Source organism: Amblyraja radiata, chromosome 5 (assembly GCF_010909765.2).
Source record: "Amblyraja radiata isolate CabotCenter1 chromosome 5, sAmbRad1.1.pri, whole genome shotgun sequence".
In the NCBI taxonomy this organism is placed as follows: domain Eukaryota; kingdom Metazoa; phylum Chordata; class Chondrichthyes; order Rajiformes; family Rajidae; genus Amblyraja; species Amblyraja radiata.
The window spans coordinates 70726999-70747317 of NC_045960.1; the positions used below are offsets into that span (position 1 = coordinate 70726999).

A 20319-nucleotide genomic window follows, 5' to 3' on the forward strand; every position below is an offset into this window, starting at 1 on the left:
ACATTATGGAGGGCACTGTAAATCTATCAGATCACCCCTTAGTCTCCTTCACTGAGGGAAACTGCACTCTTCCAGGAATTACTCCAGTCAGTCATGATAGAGAGAAATGCAAATGTTTCAACTAGCTTGCCTCTCCAAAAACAATGCAACAAATGCATATACCTGGCAATCCTGTAGCAAGGCCTTGACTGAAGGCAAGAGCTGAATTGGTTGCAGCAGCTGCTGCCATTGAGTCAGCTTGTTGACCCTGCTGACCCTGATTTGGAGTGAGTGGGCGCTGATTACCACCTCGTAGAACCTACAAATAATGTAGAAAAATTAATTAATATTTTACTATTTTCATGATACATATCAGCCAGCTAAGCTCATGAATAAATAGATTCTCAGCACCAAAAGTCAATCACTTGGGTATGCTCTGTCACTAGTCTTAAAATGTTGAGGTTAAAAAAAACAATACAATTTGTGCCACACATCTCCAGAGATCCAGATTTGATCCTAGCTTTTCAGTGTTGTCCTTACAGAGCCCGCATATTCCTCTTGTGACTGGGTGGGTTTCCAGGGCCTTGGCAAAGATGGGATGATTGATTTGTGAATTGGCATCCATAAATTGTGACTAGTGAGAGTGGGTGGGAGGAAAATGAAATGATTGGGTGGGGGACGACGACTCTATGCTAATGTAAAAGTAAAATGAAGTATTTGTGTGGAGTGGTGCTTGAAGATCAATTGGTTAGGCTGAAAGGCCTGTTCTTTTGCGGGTTCATCATGACAAAATCAACAAAAACGTGTCATCCAATATCTAATTAAATTTGTCTGGAAAAATCTAAAGAATTCAGTACAACACTACAGCATTTAAAGTAATTAATTTATTAGAAGGGAGTACTAGACCTTGAAATTAATTGGAAACACATACTTGTTGTCCTTGCTGTGCCTGTGATGCAGCCTGTTGGTTAGCAGAATTATTTGCAGCTGCTGCAGCTGCTTGCTGTTGGAACAGATTTGCTGGATACACACCCCATGGAACTCCATAATACTGAGGTGGGACAACTGTAGGACCTAGCACAAAGACACGCAGTGGTGAGTCAGCCATGTTCACTGGTCTTTTTTCAGCTTCCACTGGAATAAATTGTTCACAAATGCTATTGGAATTACTCTAACATTTTCTTTACCGTTGTTGCCTCTTTAAACATCTATCTTCTAAACTCATGTTTCAATATGCCCTGGTCATCTGAAACTTTATTCAACCGTCCTCTCCTGTGTGTATGCTGCTATCACTTAATTACCAACCCTGCACTGCCTATTTTGGTGCAACGTTTCCATTTATATTAGGTTATTAGTTACTGAAATGATGAGCACTCCAAATCTGCCAGTAATGTGATCTTTTGAATTACTAGCATTTTCCACCCTGCAATTACATAACATTTCAAACTTTTTTAATAATTGGAACTAAATTGAGAAAAAATATTGCAGGTGAATGGAAATGGATTGGGAAAGAGGAAAGGATTTAGAAAAATTATTTTAGCATGAATGAATGTGGTTGAATATCTAGATCGAAAATTAGAAAACCCGTGCCAAGGATTGAGCCAAAGTGGCAAATATTAAGTATATCAGGAATACGTCTGCTGCTGGAGGTGTTGAATTTCACATACTATGGTAAACATCAACTCTGGCTGCTCTCTGAGGACTCAAAAGATCACATTCATTATTCACAGCATTTGTTATAAAATCAATAAATCAATGGCACAAATTGTGAAAAATTGGTTTGCTATAAAAACCATTACTGAGATAAGGTTATTTGATAGCCAAGATTTTGGAAATAATTATTCTAGGCTACTTGATATTTAGAAAAGAGAGAGAATGGAAACTGGTTTGGTGTGAGACATCTGATCCTCATAATGAAGAAAGACAAAGTAGCAACGATAGCTCTTACCTTAGGAAGGAGACAAGTAAAATGAGCACGAATCACGACAGAGTTGAAGAGAGTTCAAAACCATTGGCTATTTAATAGCAGCTATATCAGAGGGCTGTTATTCCATTAATACAAAGATTTAGGGGGGTCAAGGAAAGAGCGTTCACGTCGCGGCCCTGTTTCCTCGAATCTTTCCCCCACCACACACAAGAAGCGCAACACAGACACCGAGAAGTGTGTTCAGCTCTGGTGTGGACTCGATAAGATTTAGTAGTAAAAACAAAACAATATCACAGAGCCTTGAATTTTTACATTAACTACAAATGAAAACAAGTTCAGTCCAAGCATTCAGAGAAGCTTACTGGAAGCCCACCTCATGGGATCAACAAGAGAAATAGCTATTTGAGAGAGATGATTGATCAGCAACCTCAGAATGTGATTCACTAGAGAAAACAGGTTGAAAGCACTATCAAAGGTAACGTAGAAGGCCACATTTGGCAGTTTTAATTATCAAAGAATGCCCCCAAAAAATAATATATAGAAAATAAAAAGTGCAATAGTATATGTTATGGAAAATTATGGTGTGAGGCATGGCAAGCTATAATGGGGAAAAATAAAAGTGTTTTCAAATCCTGAACCGATTGACAGATTTGAAATGCCTTTAGTTAGTTCCACCTCCGGACTCCACAAGGAACCCTCTAGAGCATGATGATTGCTGGGACTCCTTTGCATTAGTCTCAGTTAGATCTGGCACAAATTTTTTAAATTGCCAATTTTAACATGGATTCTACAGCAGAAAAAACAAAGTAAAGAAGGAACGATCCATTAAAACTATTTTGCTTCAATCCAACACTCTTAATTATCTTGTATCAAATAAAGGCTAATTAAACATTTTTTTTTTTAATGTTTTAGCTCATTTTGTGACATTTAAAAATCCTTATAATATTATCATTGGAGACGTATCATTTATGACAGTCCTTTGCACTCAGATCTGGAAATAATGAGTGTGGGGGAACAAAATAACAATTCCAAATAAAATGGGATAGACCAGGATTCACCCCAAGATAGACCAGGATTCACCCCAAATCTTAATAGTTGCAACTTAAATGTACAAGACTGAATTACAGAGCAGATGTGAGGTATATAATGGCCTACATCCATTCTTATTCATCTCATCAATAATCCATTTTGTATTCAAAACAGAATGCATAGCATATCACCGTTGCCTCATATTAAGCCATGCTGTTTACCACGCATGTCCCAACCTCTCCATGCAGTCTCACCTCAATGGTAAGTGATTGGAACTGGAAATATTTAGCACATTTTCCTCACCATAGCCCAGGCTATGCATCCACACTGTCAATGTGGCTCAAAGCAGTTAGTTCAAACGCAAATAATGAGCTATATGGAAGTGCACTGAATCAAATGGCTGCCTTTTACTTCTTCAAAAGCCATCAAGAGAGACCTATATAATCTTATTTAGTCCTCTAGTATTTAATGTCATCTGGTTGATCACCTGCTAACGTAGCTGCTGCAGCCAGTCCTGCTGCAGTATATGGATCAGTGCCTGGCGGAGCTGCGCTGATTATGTATGGGTTTGGCATAAAGGCAGCTGGAGCAAGACCTGCTGAAAATACACCTGCTGTTTAAGACAAAAATATTAATTACTCACTCTATTCAAAACAATTCACAAAACACATTTTTGAACACGTTCACCCTGCTGACAAACACTCCCCCCCCCCCCCCCCCCCCCAACAAAAATCTAAATAACTCTTCTCAGTCTGATTTACCTTTAGCACGCACAACAATGACATGAGTTGCAACACCAGTGCTGATAAGGTTGTGTAGATATTGAACAGTATGTGAGGGAGGTTAACGCAGTGGGACTGCCAATTGCAGAATTTCTGGGAAGGGCTTCATAGTCCATTGAACGGCATTTAAGAATGCGCTGCGTCCTGCTGCCATTCCACCCAATTATTTCAAACATTAGTTCCAGCACTTGAGGTTACATATACAAGATGTTCAAATGATCCTTTGTAGCCACATAGGTGTGAGAATGAGAATGTTATTGGACATGCCTACTAAGATGTGCCTAATTCATTTTATTCTCAGATAAGAAATCAAGCGGCAACTGAGATTCCATACCAAAGTAGTTAAGCATTCTTGCTTCCACAATTTCTACTGCTGATATCACGCTGCATATTCTACACCCCACCCCCCCATCCCAAAGGAGTGTAGAGATGGTCAAAGTATGTCCATAATAGTTTATGGTAGTGTCTGTGCTTCACATAAACCTTCCTTCATTCGTCTTCGTCTAAGTCATAACATTCCAGTTTTCTCTCGCTCTATGGGTTCAGTCTTCTAATAAACATTATTTGACATTCTAAAGGATCAATATGAACAAGGTAGACAAAAATGCTGGAGAAACTCCACGGGTGAGGCAGCATCTATGGAGCGATAGAAATGGGCAACGTTTCGGGTCGAGACCCTTCTTCAGACTGATGTGAGGGTGGGGGAAGAAGAAAGGAAGAGGCGGAGACAGTGGGCTGAGGGAGAGCAGAAAAGGGGAGGAGAAAGCAGGGACCACCTGAAATTAGAGAAGTCAATGTTCATACTGGTGGGGTGTAAACTGCCCAAGCGAAATATGAGGTGCCACTCAATCAATTTACGGTGGTCCTCACTCTGGCCATGGAGGAGGCCCAGGACAGAAAGGTCGGTTTCGGAATGGGAGAGGGAGCCAGGAAGATAATCAAAAGGGATTTATTTTTCACCCAGACTTGCTTTCACCAAGGTTAAAGTATTTAACCTTTCATTTTACTTTACCCAATCATATATTGACTAGATATCTTATACTTGCTCCTTACCTATATGTTGCTGCTGGCTTGCTGCCAGGGCATACTGCTGCTGTTGGGCTGCAGTCAGCTGCTGTACTGTCAATGCATTTTGCCGTTGGAAGAGCTGCAATGCACAATTACAAAATGAATGTGGAGCACCACAGCAAAGCACTCATATATTTTACCTTACAGTTTCTTCAAGAATTACACGTAACAGCAGAGAAGGAAGAATGACAAAAGAAAATAAATATTTTGATCACCATTCTAATACACTCCTACATGTATCTTGTAAAACAGCATTCAAGATAATTAACTATAACAGAATAATTTAGTCACAAATTGTGGGCAAAAGCTCAATTTGAATGCAACCTGACTTGTTGAGGGTTGGAGATATTTATTCGCCTGCTTCCAGTATGTCTGCTGTTAGTAAGTGACTATAGATGATTCTCAGAAACCGCTCATTGTGTGAGAGTATTTTGCAATTTTAAGTAATAATGTTAACAAACTTTCATTATTTTAGTTTCACAACATAACTGGAATGAACACATCTTAAAAATATTACTGGGTTCAAATGCTTTCTCAATCATACTCCAAAAACGGGTTCTCCAACTATTACCCGAGTGAAAACGTCCTCTCTCAAATCCCCTGTAAATCTTCTACTCCTGATCTTAAACCTGTCTCTGGTTTTACACACCTCTGTTTTGCACAGCAAATTCATGGCAGTTATCTAATCTGTGTCCCTCAATTTTGTATACCGCAATCAGTCTCCCTCAATATCATCTGTTCCGCCCCCGCCCATTTAGTCTCTCCGCATACTTGAAATGCTCGATACCAGGCATCATCCTGATATTCCGTAGACTCATTATCGCAAGTCCTACCGAACTCAATTAAAAGTGTCATGAGTAGAGCCAGGATGTTTAGGCACTAAAAAACACTGAAATAGGCAGGCAAAACGGCATAATAAAATTACAAAAAAGGCATGAAAAGGCATTTATTGACCAGAAAAGTCATAAAAAACAAAAATATGGTTTAAAATGATAATATAAAGGAATACTACATTAAATGACCACAGTTGCCTGGTTGCACATAATTACTAGCATTTTATTCATATTATCTGGTGTTAAACCATGCCGTTTGCCAGACAGAATATGCTTCAGTTGTGAAAAACATCTTTCTACCTCAGCTAAGGTCACTGGTGCATACCCAAAAGAAGCTACAGACTCTATATTCATGTTGATATCTTGTGCATTACAACTACCTTCGAGAACTTTAGCTAGGTTTTGTATTTCTTCAAGATCTGCGTTACCTAAAATCACTCTCTCACACATTTTCCTTGTATTTCTTTACCTACATCGCCAGCTTTACGAATATCGTCAGTTACTTTGTAGAAAACCTGCAAGTTATTCACTAATTTTTGCCACGTTTCTCAAGGGAAGTTTGCAAAATTGGAAGTACTAAACACAAGATCACGGTGGAGGGACTTTTCCTGCATGATTTCACTGACGATCCTGACTGCAGCAGATTCTTCTTCTTCAAAACAGTTGACAATGTATTTTATCTTTTCAAAACTTGCAGCACAGTAGAGTACAGCAGAGAGCCATGTACCCCAACTAGTCAAAACGGGCTGAGGACGTAGCGGAATCTCGTGTGCCATTTCCTTGAACAACTGCACACATGACGGTGCTTTGAGGAAGATTTTCTTGACATTGGAAACTAGGCGATCGACATTTGGATACAAGCTACGTATGTGCTTGGCAATTCTATGAAGTCCTTGAGCTAAGCATGTCAAATGCAACATTTTTGGGAATAAAACTTTAAGTCACAAACAGAAGAACATTCTCGTGTTTTATACCTTACAGCAAGTGAAGATGTAAACAACTGAGCAACAGTTTGACTTCTCCAATACTTCCGATGTCAACAAATACTCCTTTGATGGTTGACCTGCCTCCAATGTACCGATGACCACATTGGCAACATATCTCCCCACAGCATCGGTTGGCTCGTCTATTGAGATCCATATTTTGTCGCATGCAATTTCATCTCTAATTTTCAGTACAACAATGTTGAAGTTGCTGTCAACATAATTTTTTCGTATTGATGACTCGCTTGGTATATGTTCCTCTGTGTATTTCCACAGTGGAATTCCAGCATCAATGAATGCCTTGCACAGATCACTCAAAAACTCAGATTTGTGACAGGAGCCAGCAGTAAATAAGTGAGGAGACAAGCTTGGGTAGTCTACACCCCAGCGGTATCAACATTGACTTCTCTAATTTTAGATAGCCCTCGTCTTCTCCCCCTCTCCCCCTTCCCAACTCTCCTTCTAGTCCTACTGTCTCCACCTCTTCCTTTCTCTCCTCCCCCCCCCCCCACATCAGTCTGAAGAAGGGTCTTGAACTGAAACATCGCCTATTCCTACTCTCCATAGATGCTGCCTCACTCGCTGAGTTTCTCCAGCATTTTTTGTCTACCTTCAATTTTTCCAGCATCTGCAGTTCTTTCATAAATAGATCTTGGAGAAGATTGAACCAGTGTGCAGCAGCACGAACGAATGAATGACTGACGGTGGCGCCCCCGGTTTCGCCCCGGTGGTGAAAGTTTTCTTGTAAGTTATACTATGTTAACACGTTAATAATAACATTAATATTAACGTGTTAACATAGAAAACATCATTGTAATCACAGTACAACTAGTGAAAATAGCACGACCTTTTAGCAAAACTGCAAAAAAAGGCTGATTTAGGCACTCGATTGTGAAAAAGGCATTATCCTGGTGAAATCATCAAAAAAGGCATGAAAGGGCAATTATGGCATTTAAGGGAAAATCCTGGCTCTAGTCATGAGTTTTTGGGTAATTATCACAATGGTTCACAATGTTAAAATTAACAAAATCAATTCGTAAAGTTATCCAAAAATACTGTACGTGTAATTTCACAATTTAGTGATACTCTCTGTGAAGAGTTATAACAATGATCTGACATACATTATCTGAAACAAATAAATGCTTTGAAATAATATTTGTTTCTGTTTTAAATTGTCTGAACATGAAATAAATATATTACATACACATACATTTTGGAATGAGAAAAAGACAAAATTGAAGTCAGAAGCTACTTCAGATGTAATGTAGTTGAAGACAGAATCAATATGTAAATTATATATACATATTTCATCTCAGCTATCAACTGATTTCAAATAATGAATGCTATCCAATAACAAATTCAAACATGGAAGTTCCAAAGTGCATCATGTTTAGTTGTATAAAATCTCCTCGATCTACCTTTTTCTCAGTAAGCCATTCTTGTTATCTTTCTTCTTTGCAATTACTATTGGTATCCATTTGCAAATTCTGACCGCTAACCCATCATTGCCGTGACAGATCTCGTAATGAAAATCACTGAATCACTCTGAGAAATTGGTTTTCTTTTTTAAATTTGCATAGATTCAATCTTCTTGATAAAACTTTATCAAATTAGTGTTATTTTTGTCAGCTTCCCAATCTGACATTTCTGTAATGATTGCTCCAAACAGTGACTGCCAAACCAATTCTGATAGTCCTCACCACTTTGACACAAAATTAACCCAGAACGAACATCTTTATTGTAAAACTTCATAACTGTAGTTTCTGCATTAACTGTTTCAGATAATTAGACACTGGATATACATCAGACAATGCGGAAGGAAAATAAACCGAAAAAGTGCGAAAGGTTACTAGGAAAAACAAAAATGCCCAGTGCATAAATGCCCCGCCGGGCTGCGGCTGCGGACTGGGAATGCGGCCAGAGGCCTTTATTGAGGCACCGCGGTCTCAATGCCTGGATGGCCGCAGAGATGCCCGGGCCTCGTGGGTCGGAGCCCGGGTCGGCAGAGTGGCCGACGGATCCCGCGACTTGGGCCACGGTCGGCACCACAGAGGCCTCAGGAGAGGACCTGGCAGCGTTGTGGAGAGGTCGGTGCTGCGGCCGACGATGGCACCCTCGGCGGTGAAGCCTCGCGGCAGTGGGGCCTCGGCAAAGCAAAGAATTTCACTGTGCCTTGTCACATGTGATAATAAAGTATTTCATCCATCCAAGAAAGAAAGGTTATTATTTTATGCTATTTCCATCATATTCTGAAGGGAATGAGCACAAAACTGTTCACCGATACTGACGTTACCCATGCCAAATGGGTAATTTCCAAATTTCCTACATACTCAGTTTATGTAGAAACGGAATTAGTCGCTGATTAATATTTGTGATCCCAATTCTTCCAATGCGACAGTTACTGAGACAATCTGAAATCAATGAACACTCTTGGAGCTTTGCAAAGTGTGAGCTCATAATAACAAATACAAAGACGAGGCAACGTAATAATGCGAAGACCATGTGTGAAGTTGGACACTTGAAAGGAATGCACTAAATGAATATCATAAATAAATGAAAGTTGCAAAGCAAATAAATAGCTCGTGAATTCAGTAAATTAAGCAACTGAAATGCTGACAGGAGAATTTGTTTAAGTTTTCCTGCCTTGTAATTCACAGAATCAATTGCACAAAAGGCTGTATGATCCATTGTAACAGTGATGATTCTTTGAAAGAGTTCTCCAATTAGTCCAATGCATATTGACCCAGTAACTATTTCCCCTTTTCAAGCATGTATCCACTGTTTTGCGTTACAATGACTTGATTTATGAAAGCACCATGCTGTCTGGTTCTTTTGACAAATACAATAACTTTTTTCCCCTCCGATTACCTATCTTTCTGCATGAAACAATTCCATTTGTTCACTTTGATGAAAACCACAAATTGCAATTTTTAATAACCTGAATTGAATGAATGCCCTGGCATAGCAAAAAATGTGAAAGAAAGTTAAAATGAGCAAAAACACCAAACATGACGATGCCACATTATGATTTATGAATATCAAAACTGTAGAGAATGGAAAAAAAATGTGGCTTCAAGTAAACTTTAAACAATGCAAGCCATTTCTGTCCAAATTAAAATCAAGGCATGATGCACGTTGAGCAAAAATCCTGAAACCTTCTATCTTCCACAATTATCACAACTAGCATAAAATTGTGATTATAGTGTTCTGAAAATTGGTATTAGCTGACAACTGTATATAATAAGGATTGTTATGGGAGCTGTTAGTACACTAAACAATTATTATACGAGTTTTCTATTTATTTTGCTAGTTATAGATTATGCCCAGATATAGGCTAAAATTCTGCAATTCCAGTCGATAAAACAACAGCTTCAGATGGAACTTTAAGGGGATCAATGAGAGTTTATATTTTGCCCTGTTGCTTACAATCTTAACTTTCATTGCTTTTAAGAGAAAAACGCTAGCCTCTTTCATTTCTGCATTACAGGATGCTATTCCAGTAAATCTCTTCTCAACTGTAGAAAGAGTATAGTACTTACTTAACATTGTACCTAAATTCCACTACCTTTAATATATTGAATATTGCAGGTACATGCTGGATTTGTTTAGCTCAACTAATAATGCTTGTTTAAAGCTCCAAGCGATATTCAAAATAGTTGCTTTCACTTTCTATGATAACAGCCTTAACTTATATGTATTATGCAAAATTCGAAATCAGCAATGCAAGATGACTGTGAAGAAAACATAAAACGGTGGCTTAATCGCAAACATTTTGAACAAGTCCTTTATCCATAACTGGTTTGAACAGTGGTTTCAGCCACACGCCATACCCTTCCGGTCAGAACAGATTAATCTGATGGAATATTTTTCCTGAAATTTTCCTCTAATGTTCTACTTCAAGCTATTAGCTTGTAAAAGATAATTTTAACACTATTAAATAGAAACTGACTATGTGCTACATCCAGGACATTTTGCAAACATTCTTACGACTGTCTTGAACCTTAACTTCAGGCACTATGTAAAGATCTTGAGAACCATTGCTATAAAATTCAACATTTCAAGGCAGTTTTAATCAGAAGGAACAAATCAAAACTTCTTTGCTGAATCTCAATGCACTTAGCTTTGCATTAGAAGTCCTTGTTTGTTGTTACTTCTTATGCCAATTTCCATATATTTCACAGATCAACCAAGATTTAAATATTGCATAAATAGAGCATGGAAAAATTAAAGCACCAAATTCTGAAAGATAAATTCTAAAAAAAAAAAACTTAAAAGTAATAAAATTTGAAAATACAGCTGAACAACAAACCATGCTAACGAACATAAATGATAATTTTCTTCAAAGCTTTTGAACGTCATCAAATCACATCTCCATGGCATGAAAAGTTTTGAAAATTGACACTGGCAAAATCATGCAGTGGTATTGGTCAAGTTTTCTTGGATTGTAGATTGTGGATTGCAAAAATGGTTAAACCCTCTGCTAGCATTTATTTCAAGAGGGCTTGAATACAAAAACAGTGATGTAATGCTGAGGCTCTATAAGGCACTGGTCAGGCCGCATTTGGCGTATTGTGAACGATTTTGGGCACCATATCTGAGGAAGGATGTGGTGGTCCTGGAGAGAGTCCAGAGGAGTTTCATAAGAATGATCCCAGAAATTAGTGGGTTAACTTATGATGAGTGTTTGATGGCACTGGGTCTGTACTCGCTGGAATTTAGAAGAATGAGGGAGGGACCTCATTGAAATGCAACAAATAGTGAAAGGTTTGGATAGAGTGGATGTGGAAAGAATGTTTCCACTAGTGGGAGAGTCTAGGACTAGAGGCCATAGCCTAAGAGTGAGAAGGCGTTCCTTTAGGAAGGAGGCGATGAGGAACTTCTTTAGTCAGAGGGTGGTGAATCTGTGAAATTTTTGATCAGTATGGGTGTCAGGGATTATGGGGAGAAGGCAGGAGAATGGGGTTAGAATGGAGCGATAAATCAGCCATGATTTAATGGCAGAGTAGACTTGATGGGTTGAATGGCCTAATTCTGCTCCTATTACATGTGACCATATGATTAACTAAACACCTTCAAGCACAACTAAGAATTAAGGGTATTTGCCTGTGGAGTGAACAAATTTAAATGATGAAAACTTTTATAATTCCAATCGGCTCTTGAAAAATTGGCATTGGTTATGGTTGATTTTACATTCAAACTAAATGAATGTTTTATTCTCATTTTTTGAGCATTGGCAAAGAGATGCCCCAATTCCAATAAGGTGAAAATCTGTAAAATCATGTTCTGGTCTAGGCTTTACTGTAGTTAATCTGGCACTGAATCTGAGCAAGTTTTTGCAAATGATTTGGGCCTTAGAGCATTCTGATATACTTTTCTATTTCAAATGTACTCAACTCTGTATATGATGCTTTATCTCAAGGGAGAAACAAACACCAAATCACTCAGCAGGACTAACCTGATGCTGGGAGCTGTAGTCAAAAAGACCCACAGCTGCTGCTGCTGCTGAAGAGTCCATGGATACTTGATTGCTTGAATAGTCAAACTGCAAATGATCTAAGCCAACTGTGGCCTCAATGCTGTCTAAATTTTGAGTGTCAGAATTATGAAACTCTTCTCCAGGTGGTTTATTTGCTGTAGCATTGGACAATTGGCCTAAACCTTCTGAAGTGTTCTGGTTTGGACCCAGGCGTTCAGCCATTTCCATGGGAGGCGCTTGATGGCTTCCAAGAGTACGGCTGTGCAGCATAAAGATACAAATATGGGTTTATAGTTTTCTGTTAAATGCAACATACATACTCTTTAAAAAAGGCAATTGATTTTGAATTATTAAGCTAGCTTAAAAAAGAGGGGCTTCTCATCGTGTAATTATTAAAACAATCCTTAATTAACATTACAAATACAAATGGATATTGGACATATATTAAAGAGATTTCTGTACATTTCAAATTAATTGGATAAATCCAAATTGGTAACATAATGATGTGCTTAGCGAAAATAACTTATTTTCAATACCAAATTAATTGACACACCAAACAGGTTAATAAACACTGTGGTTCTTAATACTCGAATGATAACCTCTGTTTATCGTAGGATTCATTAACTAAATATAAAATACACAATTATTGCCAAAAAGGTATCGTACAGTGCCCTCCATGTTTGGGACAAAGATCCATCATTTATTTATTTGCCTCTGTACTCCACAATTTGAGATTTGTAATAGAAAAAAAAAAAATCACATGTAGTTAAAGTGCATATTGTCTGATTTTATTAAAGGCCATTTTTACACATTTTGTTCACCATGTAGAAATAACAGCTTTGTTTATACATAATCCCCCCATTTCAGGGCACCATAATATTTGACACAATAATGTCATGTCAATGAAAGTAGTCATGTTTAGTATTTTGGTGCATATCCTTTGCATGCAATGACTGCTTGAAGTCTGCGATTTATGGACATCACCAGTGCTGGGTGCCTTCTCTGGTGATGCTCTGCCAGGTCCGTATTGCAGCCATCTTTAGCTTATGCTAGTTGTGGGGGCTAGTCCTCTTCAGTTTTCTCTGCGGCATATAAAAGGCATGCTCAATTGGATTCAGATCAGGTGATTGGCTTGGCCACTCATCAATTTACCATTTTGTAACTTTGATAAACTCCTTTGCTGCTTTAGCAGTATGTTTGGGATTGTCTTGCTGTAGAATGAACTGCCAGCCAATGCGTTTTGAGGCATTTGGTTGAAATTGAGCAGATAGGATGTGTCTAAACTCTGTGTCCCCAGAGTCAGAAGTAAACATGGAGAGGCAGCATTTAGTTTTTATGCACCACATATCTGGAACAAACTCCCAGAAAACTGCAGGTCTGCTGCAACTCTCAGCTCTTTTAAATCTAGACTGAAGACTTTTCTGTTTGCCGCTGCCTTTCAGTAAACAATACAATTTATTAATTACCTATACTGCACTGTAACTTCTATTCCTGGTTTTATTCTATTTTAAATATTTTATTTGATTGCTTTTAATTTTGTAATTATTTTATCTGAATAATCTAATAATAGTTTTACATCTAAATGTCATTTTATATGTGTTTCTTTCCAATGCTTTTAATGTTTTATGTAAAGCACTTTGAATTACCTTGTTGTTGAAAGGTGCTATACAAATAAACTTGCCTTGCCTTGCCTAAACACTTCAGAATTCATTATGCTGCTACCGTCCGCAGTTGTATTATCAATGAAGATAAGTGATAAGTGAGCCAGTACCTTCAGCAGCCATACATGCCCAGGCCACAACACCCCCACCACCGTGTTCTGGGGGTGTTGATCTGGGGGTCCTTGTTCACCAGTCAATGAAAGTAAGCATACAGGTACAGCAGGCAGTGAAGAAAGCAAATGGCATGTTGGCCTTCATAACAAGAAGAGTTGAGTATAGGAGCAAAGAGGTCCTTCTGCAGTTGTACAGGGCCCTAGTGAGACCACACCTGTAGTATTGTGTGCATTTTAGGTGCCCTAATTTGAGGAAGGACATTCTTGCTATTACGGGAGTGCAGCATAGGTTTACAAGGTTAATTCCCAGGATGGCAGGACAGTCATATGCTGAGAGAATGGACTGGGCTGGGCGTGTATACTCTGGAATTTAGAAGGATGAGAGGGTATCTTATTGAAACATATAAAATTATTAAGGGTTTGGACACGCTAGAGGCAGGAAACATGTTCCCGATGTTGGGGGAGTCCAGAAGCAGGAGCCACAATTTAAGCCATTTAGAACGGAGATGAGGAAACACTTTTTCACACAGAGAGTTGTGAGTCTGTGGAATTCACTGCCTCAGAGGGCAGTGGAGGCCGGTTCTCTGGATACTTTCAAGAGAGAGCTAGATAGGGCTCATAAAGATAGCAGAGTCAGGGGATATGGGGAGAAGGCAGGAACGGGGTACTGATTGGGGATGATCAGCCATGATCACATTGAATGGTGGTGCTGGCTCAAAGGGCCGAATGGCCTACTCCTGCACCTATTGTCTATTGTATTTCACAGATGCGGTGGTATGCTTTGGATTTTGGGCAGTTCCTTCACTCCTCCATACTTTGCTCTTGCCATCACTCAGATATAAGTTAATTTTCGTCTCATCTGTCCACGATCTTTTTCCAGGACTGCGGTTGCTCTTTTAAGTACTTCTTGGCAAACTGTAACCTGGCCATCCCATTTTTGCGGCTAACCAGTGATTTGCAACTTGCAATGTAGCCTCTGTATTTCTGTTCATGTGGTCATTGACAAATCCACACCTGACTCCTGAAGAGTGTTTCTGATCTGTCGGACAAGTGTTTGGGGATTTTTCTTTATTATGGAGAGAATTCTTCTGTCATCAGCTGTGGAGGTCTTCCTTGGCCTGCCAGACTCTTTGCGATTAGCAAGCTCACCAGTGCTCTCTTTCTTCTTAATGGTGTTCCAAACAGCTGATTTTGGTAAGCCTATGGTTTGGCTGAGGTCACTAACAGTTTTGTTATTGTTTCTCAGTCTCATAATGACTTTTTTGACTTTCATTGGCACACCTTTGGTCCTCATGTTGATAGACAGCAAAAAGTTTCCAAAGATGATGGAAAGACTGGAGAAAAGACTAGGTGCTGAGAGCTCTCTTACACCTGCATTAAGGAGGCAACTAAACGCACCTGAGCAATTACAAACACCTGTGAAGCCATGTCCCAAACATTATGGTGCCCTGAAATGGGGGGGGGGGGGGGGACTATGTATAGACAGCTGTAATTTCTACATGGTGAAACCAAAATGTATAAAAATGGCCTTTAATAAAATCTGACAATGTACACTTTAACCACATGTGATTGCTTTTATTACAAATCTTAAATTGTGGAGTTCAGAGACAAATAAGCAAATGATGGGTCTTTGTCCCAAGGACTGTGTGTTCTCCTTTTAAAAACATGCTGGGTCATGTTCTACATACATGCCCTCCAAAACTGCACATCATTATCAAAGCAAAATTACTTCCAAATTATAGATTTTTTTTTTCCAATGGAACATAGGCCATATCCTATTCTGCAGAATATTTTCTCAGAATCGAAAATCGTCCTTTATAAGCGTGGTTGAACTGTTATTCATTGAGAGATACAACTCTTCATTAGCTTCTTTCATTTGTGTCCAAAAATGGGTTTCACTCATATTAAAACGAACCATCAGTTCAAAAATAGTACGTTTTTAACTTAGAAGTGACATCAAGACATTAGGAATGCCTATGAGCTGCCGAAGAGTGAAAGTTGCCTATGAGTGATAGAGCTGCCTAAAAGTATTAAAGTCCTTCATGGTTCACAAGACTTTCCCACCTGTTAGAAAACTGCGCTAGTTGCAACTGTCAGCTAACCACTGCTGATATTACTTCTATTTACCATAGGAGACTGCAGACCTAATAGTTTATTTGCCTTCTACAATGAACTGTGAACTTACATTAATGTCACTGAAGCACAAATTCTAGTTTTCAATTATTTGGGGCAGAGAAGAATAACTGGACATTAGCACATGCTCATTGTGAGCAAATTCAAGGCACTTCTGCATAAGGTCACTTGCACTGCTTAAACTTTTCTTCCAGTTAAAGTGGCAACAACAGAAGCAATTTCATATTCATATCATGAGAAGTCTTATTTTATAAAAATATAATTACATTAAATTAACTACTTTCATAAGTATCAAATACATTTTAATCAGCTAACAACTGTTTATTTTAAAATTAAAAGCCAGGCAGCAACATTTAGAATGATCTCAAAACAGATTGCTGCCAATACACTGGATGAATAAATATTTCCCCTAATTCTTGGTATCAAGGACTTACCATTGAACAAGTATTATCTCACTTAAGTCATAGTACTGACCTCATACATGGTCCTCTTAACTCAAAAGTAAATGGATTAAGCCTATTGGCAAAATCTTTCTTCCAACATCAAATACAGCTCCAAACAATCTGAAAAGTCTATATAATGGCTTCTTCCATATTTTTGATCTTAACATATTAATGATCAGGAAGTTCTCTTTTCCAGGTGAACTATAACAACAATTGAGCCCAGCTACTTCTATCCTTAGATTGTTCAATTCAAACTTTCAAAAAAATTGCTTGCTGCATTTTTGACCGCCCCACCCACCCCTCTAAGTCTATTGGAAATTTGGATATTTCTAATCACAGGAAAGGCAGCAAAACACATGGAACTTTTCTCCCAACAAAACTTTCAAAATCCTGATGGCTGAACAATTGCAGGAAGTACTTATCTACGGGTACGTGTAGTGAATGGAACAGAATGCCCCGGGGTAATAAAAATTATGAAAGAAAACTTAAATGAGCAAATACACCAAATATGACTGCCACATTATGATTTAAGAATGTAAAAATTGCACTGTAAAGAATGAAAAAAATGTGGCTTCAAGTAAACCTTAAACAATGCAAGCCATTTCTCTGTCCAAATTAAAATCAAGGCATGATACAAGTTTGCAAAAAAAGATGTAACCATTCATCTTCCAAAATTATCTAGCATAAAATTGCGATTATAAAGTGTTTCTAAAAATTGGTATTAGCTGACAACAGTATATATTGTTAAGGCAACTGTTAGTACACTGAATGATTATTGTGACACAAGTTTTCTATTTATTTTGCCAGTTCTTGAATATGCCTATATAGGATAGCGCATAGCAATGCCAAAAGTAGATAAAACTTAAGGGAGCAACAAGAATTTATATTTTGCCCTGTTGCTTACATTTGGAAACAAGGAATTTCAATTCATCCTTATACAATACATATGCCTGGTCTGCTCAAACCTGCATTGCTAAAAGACTTGGAACCAGACTATCTGATCACTTTACTATATGCAACACTTTAAGAAAATAAATTTGACAGCTTAAAAACCTTTACAGAATTTTTGAATACCAAAATTAGACACTTACTTGAAGTCTTTGCAGTCTGTATCTATTCCATTCTGCAAAACTAGCCCATTAGCTTTGGAAATATCATCTCCTTGTTTCAGATCTCTATTTTTATCTTCCTCGAATGGTGATGATTTCCCTTTCTGATCAGCCTTGTCATTCTCATCAGGCTCTGTGTCTCCAGCACCCTAATGAAACAAATCCACTAAGGCAGGTATACTACAGAGGCAAACTGTTCAGTGTCCTCATCAATAGTTTACATCAGGATATTTTCATGCAGAACCTTGCCAAATATTTAAAATGCCCTGGAGGACATTTATAAACCTTTCAAGGTAAAAGTTGTATTTCCTCCAAAATATTAAATGTCATAAAGACAAGGTAAGCCCCTGGTTCAATCTCCAGTCTATGTTAATCCAACAGATCTCAGCTGAATAGTGGCAAGGCTGCTAAGATTGACTTCAATGATCTTTGTTTAAAATTTGCTCTGGCACCAAATCATAATCCAGCAATCTTTCCAGGAAATCTGTATAGGATATGAAAGAAGTTAAGGCTAGCTCTATTTTCTCTCCATAAAATATACTCCAATTAGAGCTTCATTATCTTTCATCAATCATCTTCAAAAATGTTTCACCTTATAAATGTTTTACCTTATAGGTAAGATTCATTTGTTTAATGTTTCGTCTTGTCCCTAAACTCATGATTTTGAACTTATCCTTACATTGTTTTAATAATAATAATAATAAATACTTTATTGATCCCCTCAGGGAAATTCAGATGTCCAGAAGCCCCCAACTAACAAACCCACAGATTCAAAACGAACGCAGCCAGAAAATACATAGAATACAATGTGGACACTACCTGAGAGCAATAAATACTTAAAAAGACCAATTAAATACTTAAAAAGACCAATTAAATACTTAAAAAGACAGTTAAAAATTAAAAATTGCAAAATGCATCCCCCTACAACCGAATTATAAAATCTAATGGCTGCAGGGGTGAAGGATCTCCTGAACCGCTCTGTTCTACAGGGCAGGGAGAGGAGCCGGTTGTTGTTCCGAGTGCTCTTTTGACTCTCCAGAATTGCATGGAGGGGATGCCCGGGGTTTTTCAGGATGACCTGCACCTTGTGCCTCATACGCCTCTCAAGCACATCCATCCCAGAGTCTACTCTCCCCTCCAGCACTGAGCTAGCTCGTTTAACCAGTCTGTCCAGCTTCTTGTTGTTTTTTGCACTAATGCTGTTGCCCCAGCAGACAACAGCGTAGAAAATAACACTTGCAACCACAGTGTTGTAAAACATGTGCAGCATATCATTACACACATTGTTTTGTAGCTCAGTTTGGTACTTTGTATATTTAGTTTATGCTCAACATTTCTTTCACAAGTTCATAAGTTATAGGAACAGAATTGGGACATTCGGCCCCATCAAGTCTACTCTGCCATTCAATCATGGCATATTTCTTTATATAACAATCTACAAAGAAATCGAGAGAAATTGCAGTGATTTTACAGTTAGCTGAAACAAAATCGTGCACACTTAGAAAGAAGTAGAAAGAGCCAGTGTGGTAGGATACGTTAACTGTTTTTTCTTTAATTTCTAATATCAATCATTATTATGCTTTACTCAAAGTATATTAACTTTATATTTAGAGCGTTTGGCTTTGGCAAAAATCATGCCCCAAAGGTTCATGCATTTCACTTTAGATAGATGCTAATTTTCCATGAGTGATCTGAACTGTGGATGTCACCATTCAATGGCAATGGGCTGATTTTGAATTATTTTGCACCCACAAATCTTACAGGCATTTCCAGCAAGTCACTACACAGCAACACAGGAACATAGGCAAAGATCTGCTCCCTGATCAACAGCCAACTGCAATAACCATTATTCCCAAGCTGCAATAAGTAGGAGCAGTCATCAGCCAGATACAAACAGTTTAAAGTACGAGGAAAATGATGACAAGGAGACCATTACATCAAATCACTGGTATACTTTGATATTTGGAAGCACATACCTACATTTCCAGTAATTGTTTAAAAGCAGGAAACCCAAAGGTAATAAAATTGTATGTCAAATATCACCTCAATTTAAATTATAGGAACTTACAAAGCAGATAGAGGTCAAACTAATGTGCAACGTACATTTCAGGCTAATATCAGATAATCAACATTAAAGTGGATTTCCAAGTGGAGGAATGGAAAATGTCTGGATACACTAAAAAAAACGATGAAATATGCCAGAATGGTGCACCTGAATGGCTGAAATTACTTGAATAATCTTAATTTATGAATTACTCTTTCAGGAATACTGCCCTCTAGAGTAAATTAATAAATTACTTTCATTGAATTGAATAGCAAATGACTAATGAAAGGTTTTTGCACTAAAATGAAAAGACCAAGGGAAAATGGAGATGATTAGATCAAAGCATACAATGTTTCGTAATACCAAGTGGATTTTCACCAGATTCTTGCCACAAAATTAAACAGCATTTGGTTTAACCATTGCTGCAAATAATTGATCATTCTATGTTGTTTGTTTGTTTTTTGTTCATTTGTGCACCACAAGTACCCACTGTAAGTTAGCCAATTCTTTCTTAAAATAAATATTCACCTTATATTTGATAGCCACACTCTACCTCCACACTGAGAATTAGTTAATTATACTGCAATACTACCAGGTTTACATTTATACCAGCCCCCTAAAGGAACTCAACAAAGAACAATTAACTATCTTTACTGTTACATTTTTCCACTGAGTTCCATCTTATATTTTAAGACTTGTTTGAAAAGTTCCAAAACAAACGTGTAAAGTTTAGTATTTT

General features: G+C 38.0%; 1 protein-coding gene across 10 annotated transcripts in view; it reads right to left on the reverse strand.

The window, feature by feature from the left end:
• The window catches only part of pum2 (pumilio RNA binding family member 2), a 96546-nt gene that overhangs the window by 35018 nt on the left and 41209 nt on the right, over positions 1-20319 (reverse strand). For 3 of the 10 annotated variants that reach the window (XM_033021517.1, XM_033021514.1, XM_033021515.1), the window contains exons 6-11: positions 17519-17685; positions 12057-12354; positions 4771-4864; positions 3423-3548; positions 911-1053; positions 163-298 (exon numbers count right to left, since the gene is read on the reverse strand). In XM_033021517.1, coding sequence (XP_032877408.1) covers positions 163-298; positions 911-1053; positions 3423-3548; positions 4771-4864; positions 12057-12354; positions 17519-17685 — 964 coding nt within the window. The remainder of the gene's footprint in view (positions 1-162; positions 299-910; positions 1054-3422; positions 3549-4770; positions 4865-12056; positions 12355-17518; positions 17686-20319) is intronic. The other 7 variants (XM_033021524.1, XM_033021520.1, XM_033021523.1 and 4 more) reach the window with 5 other exon arrangements.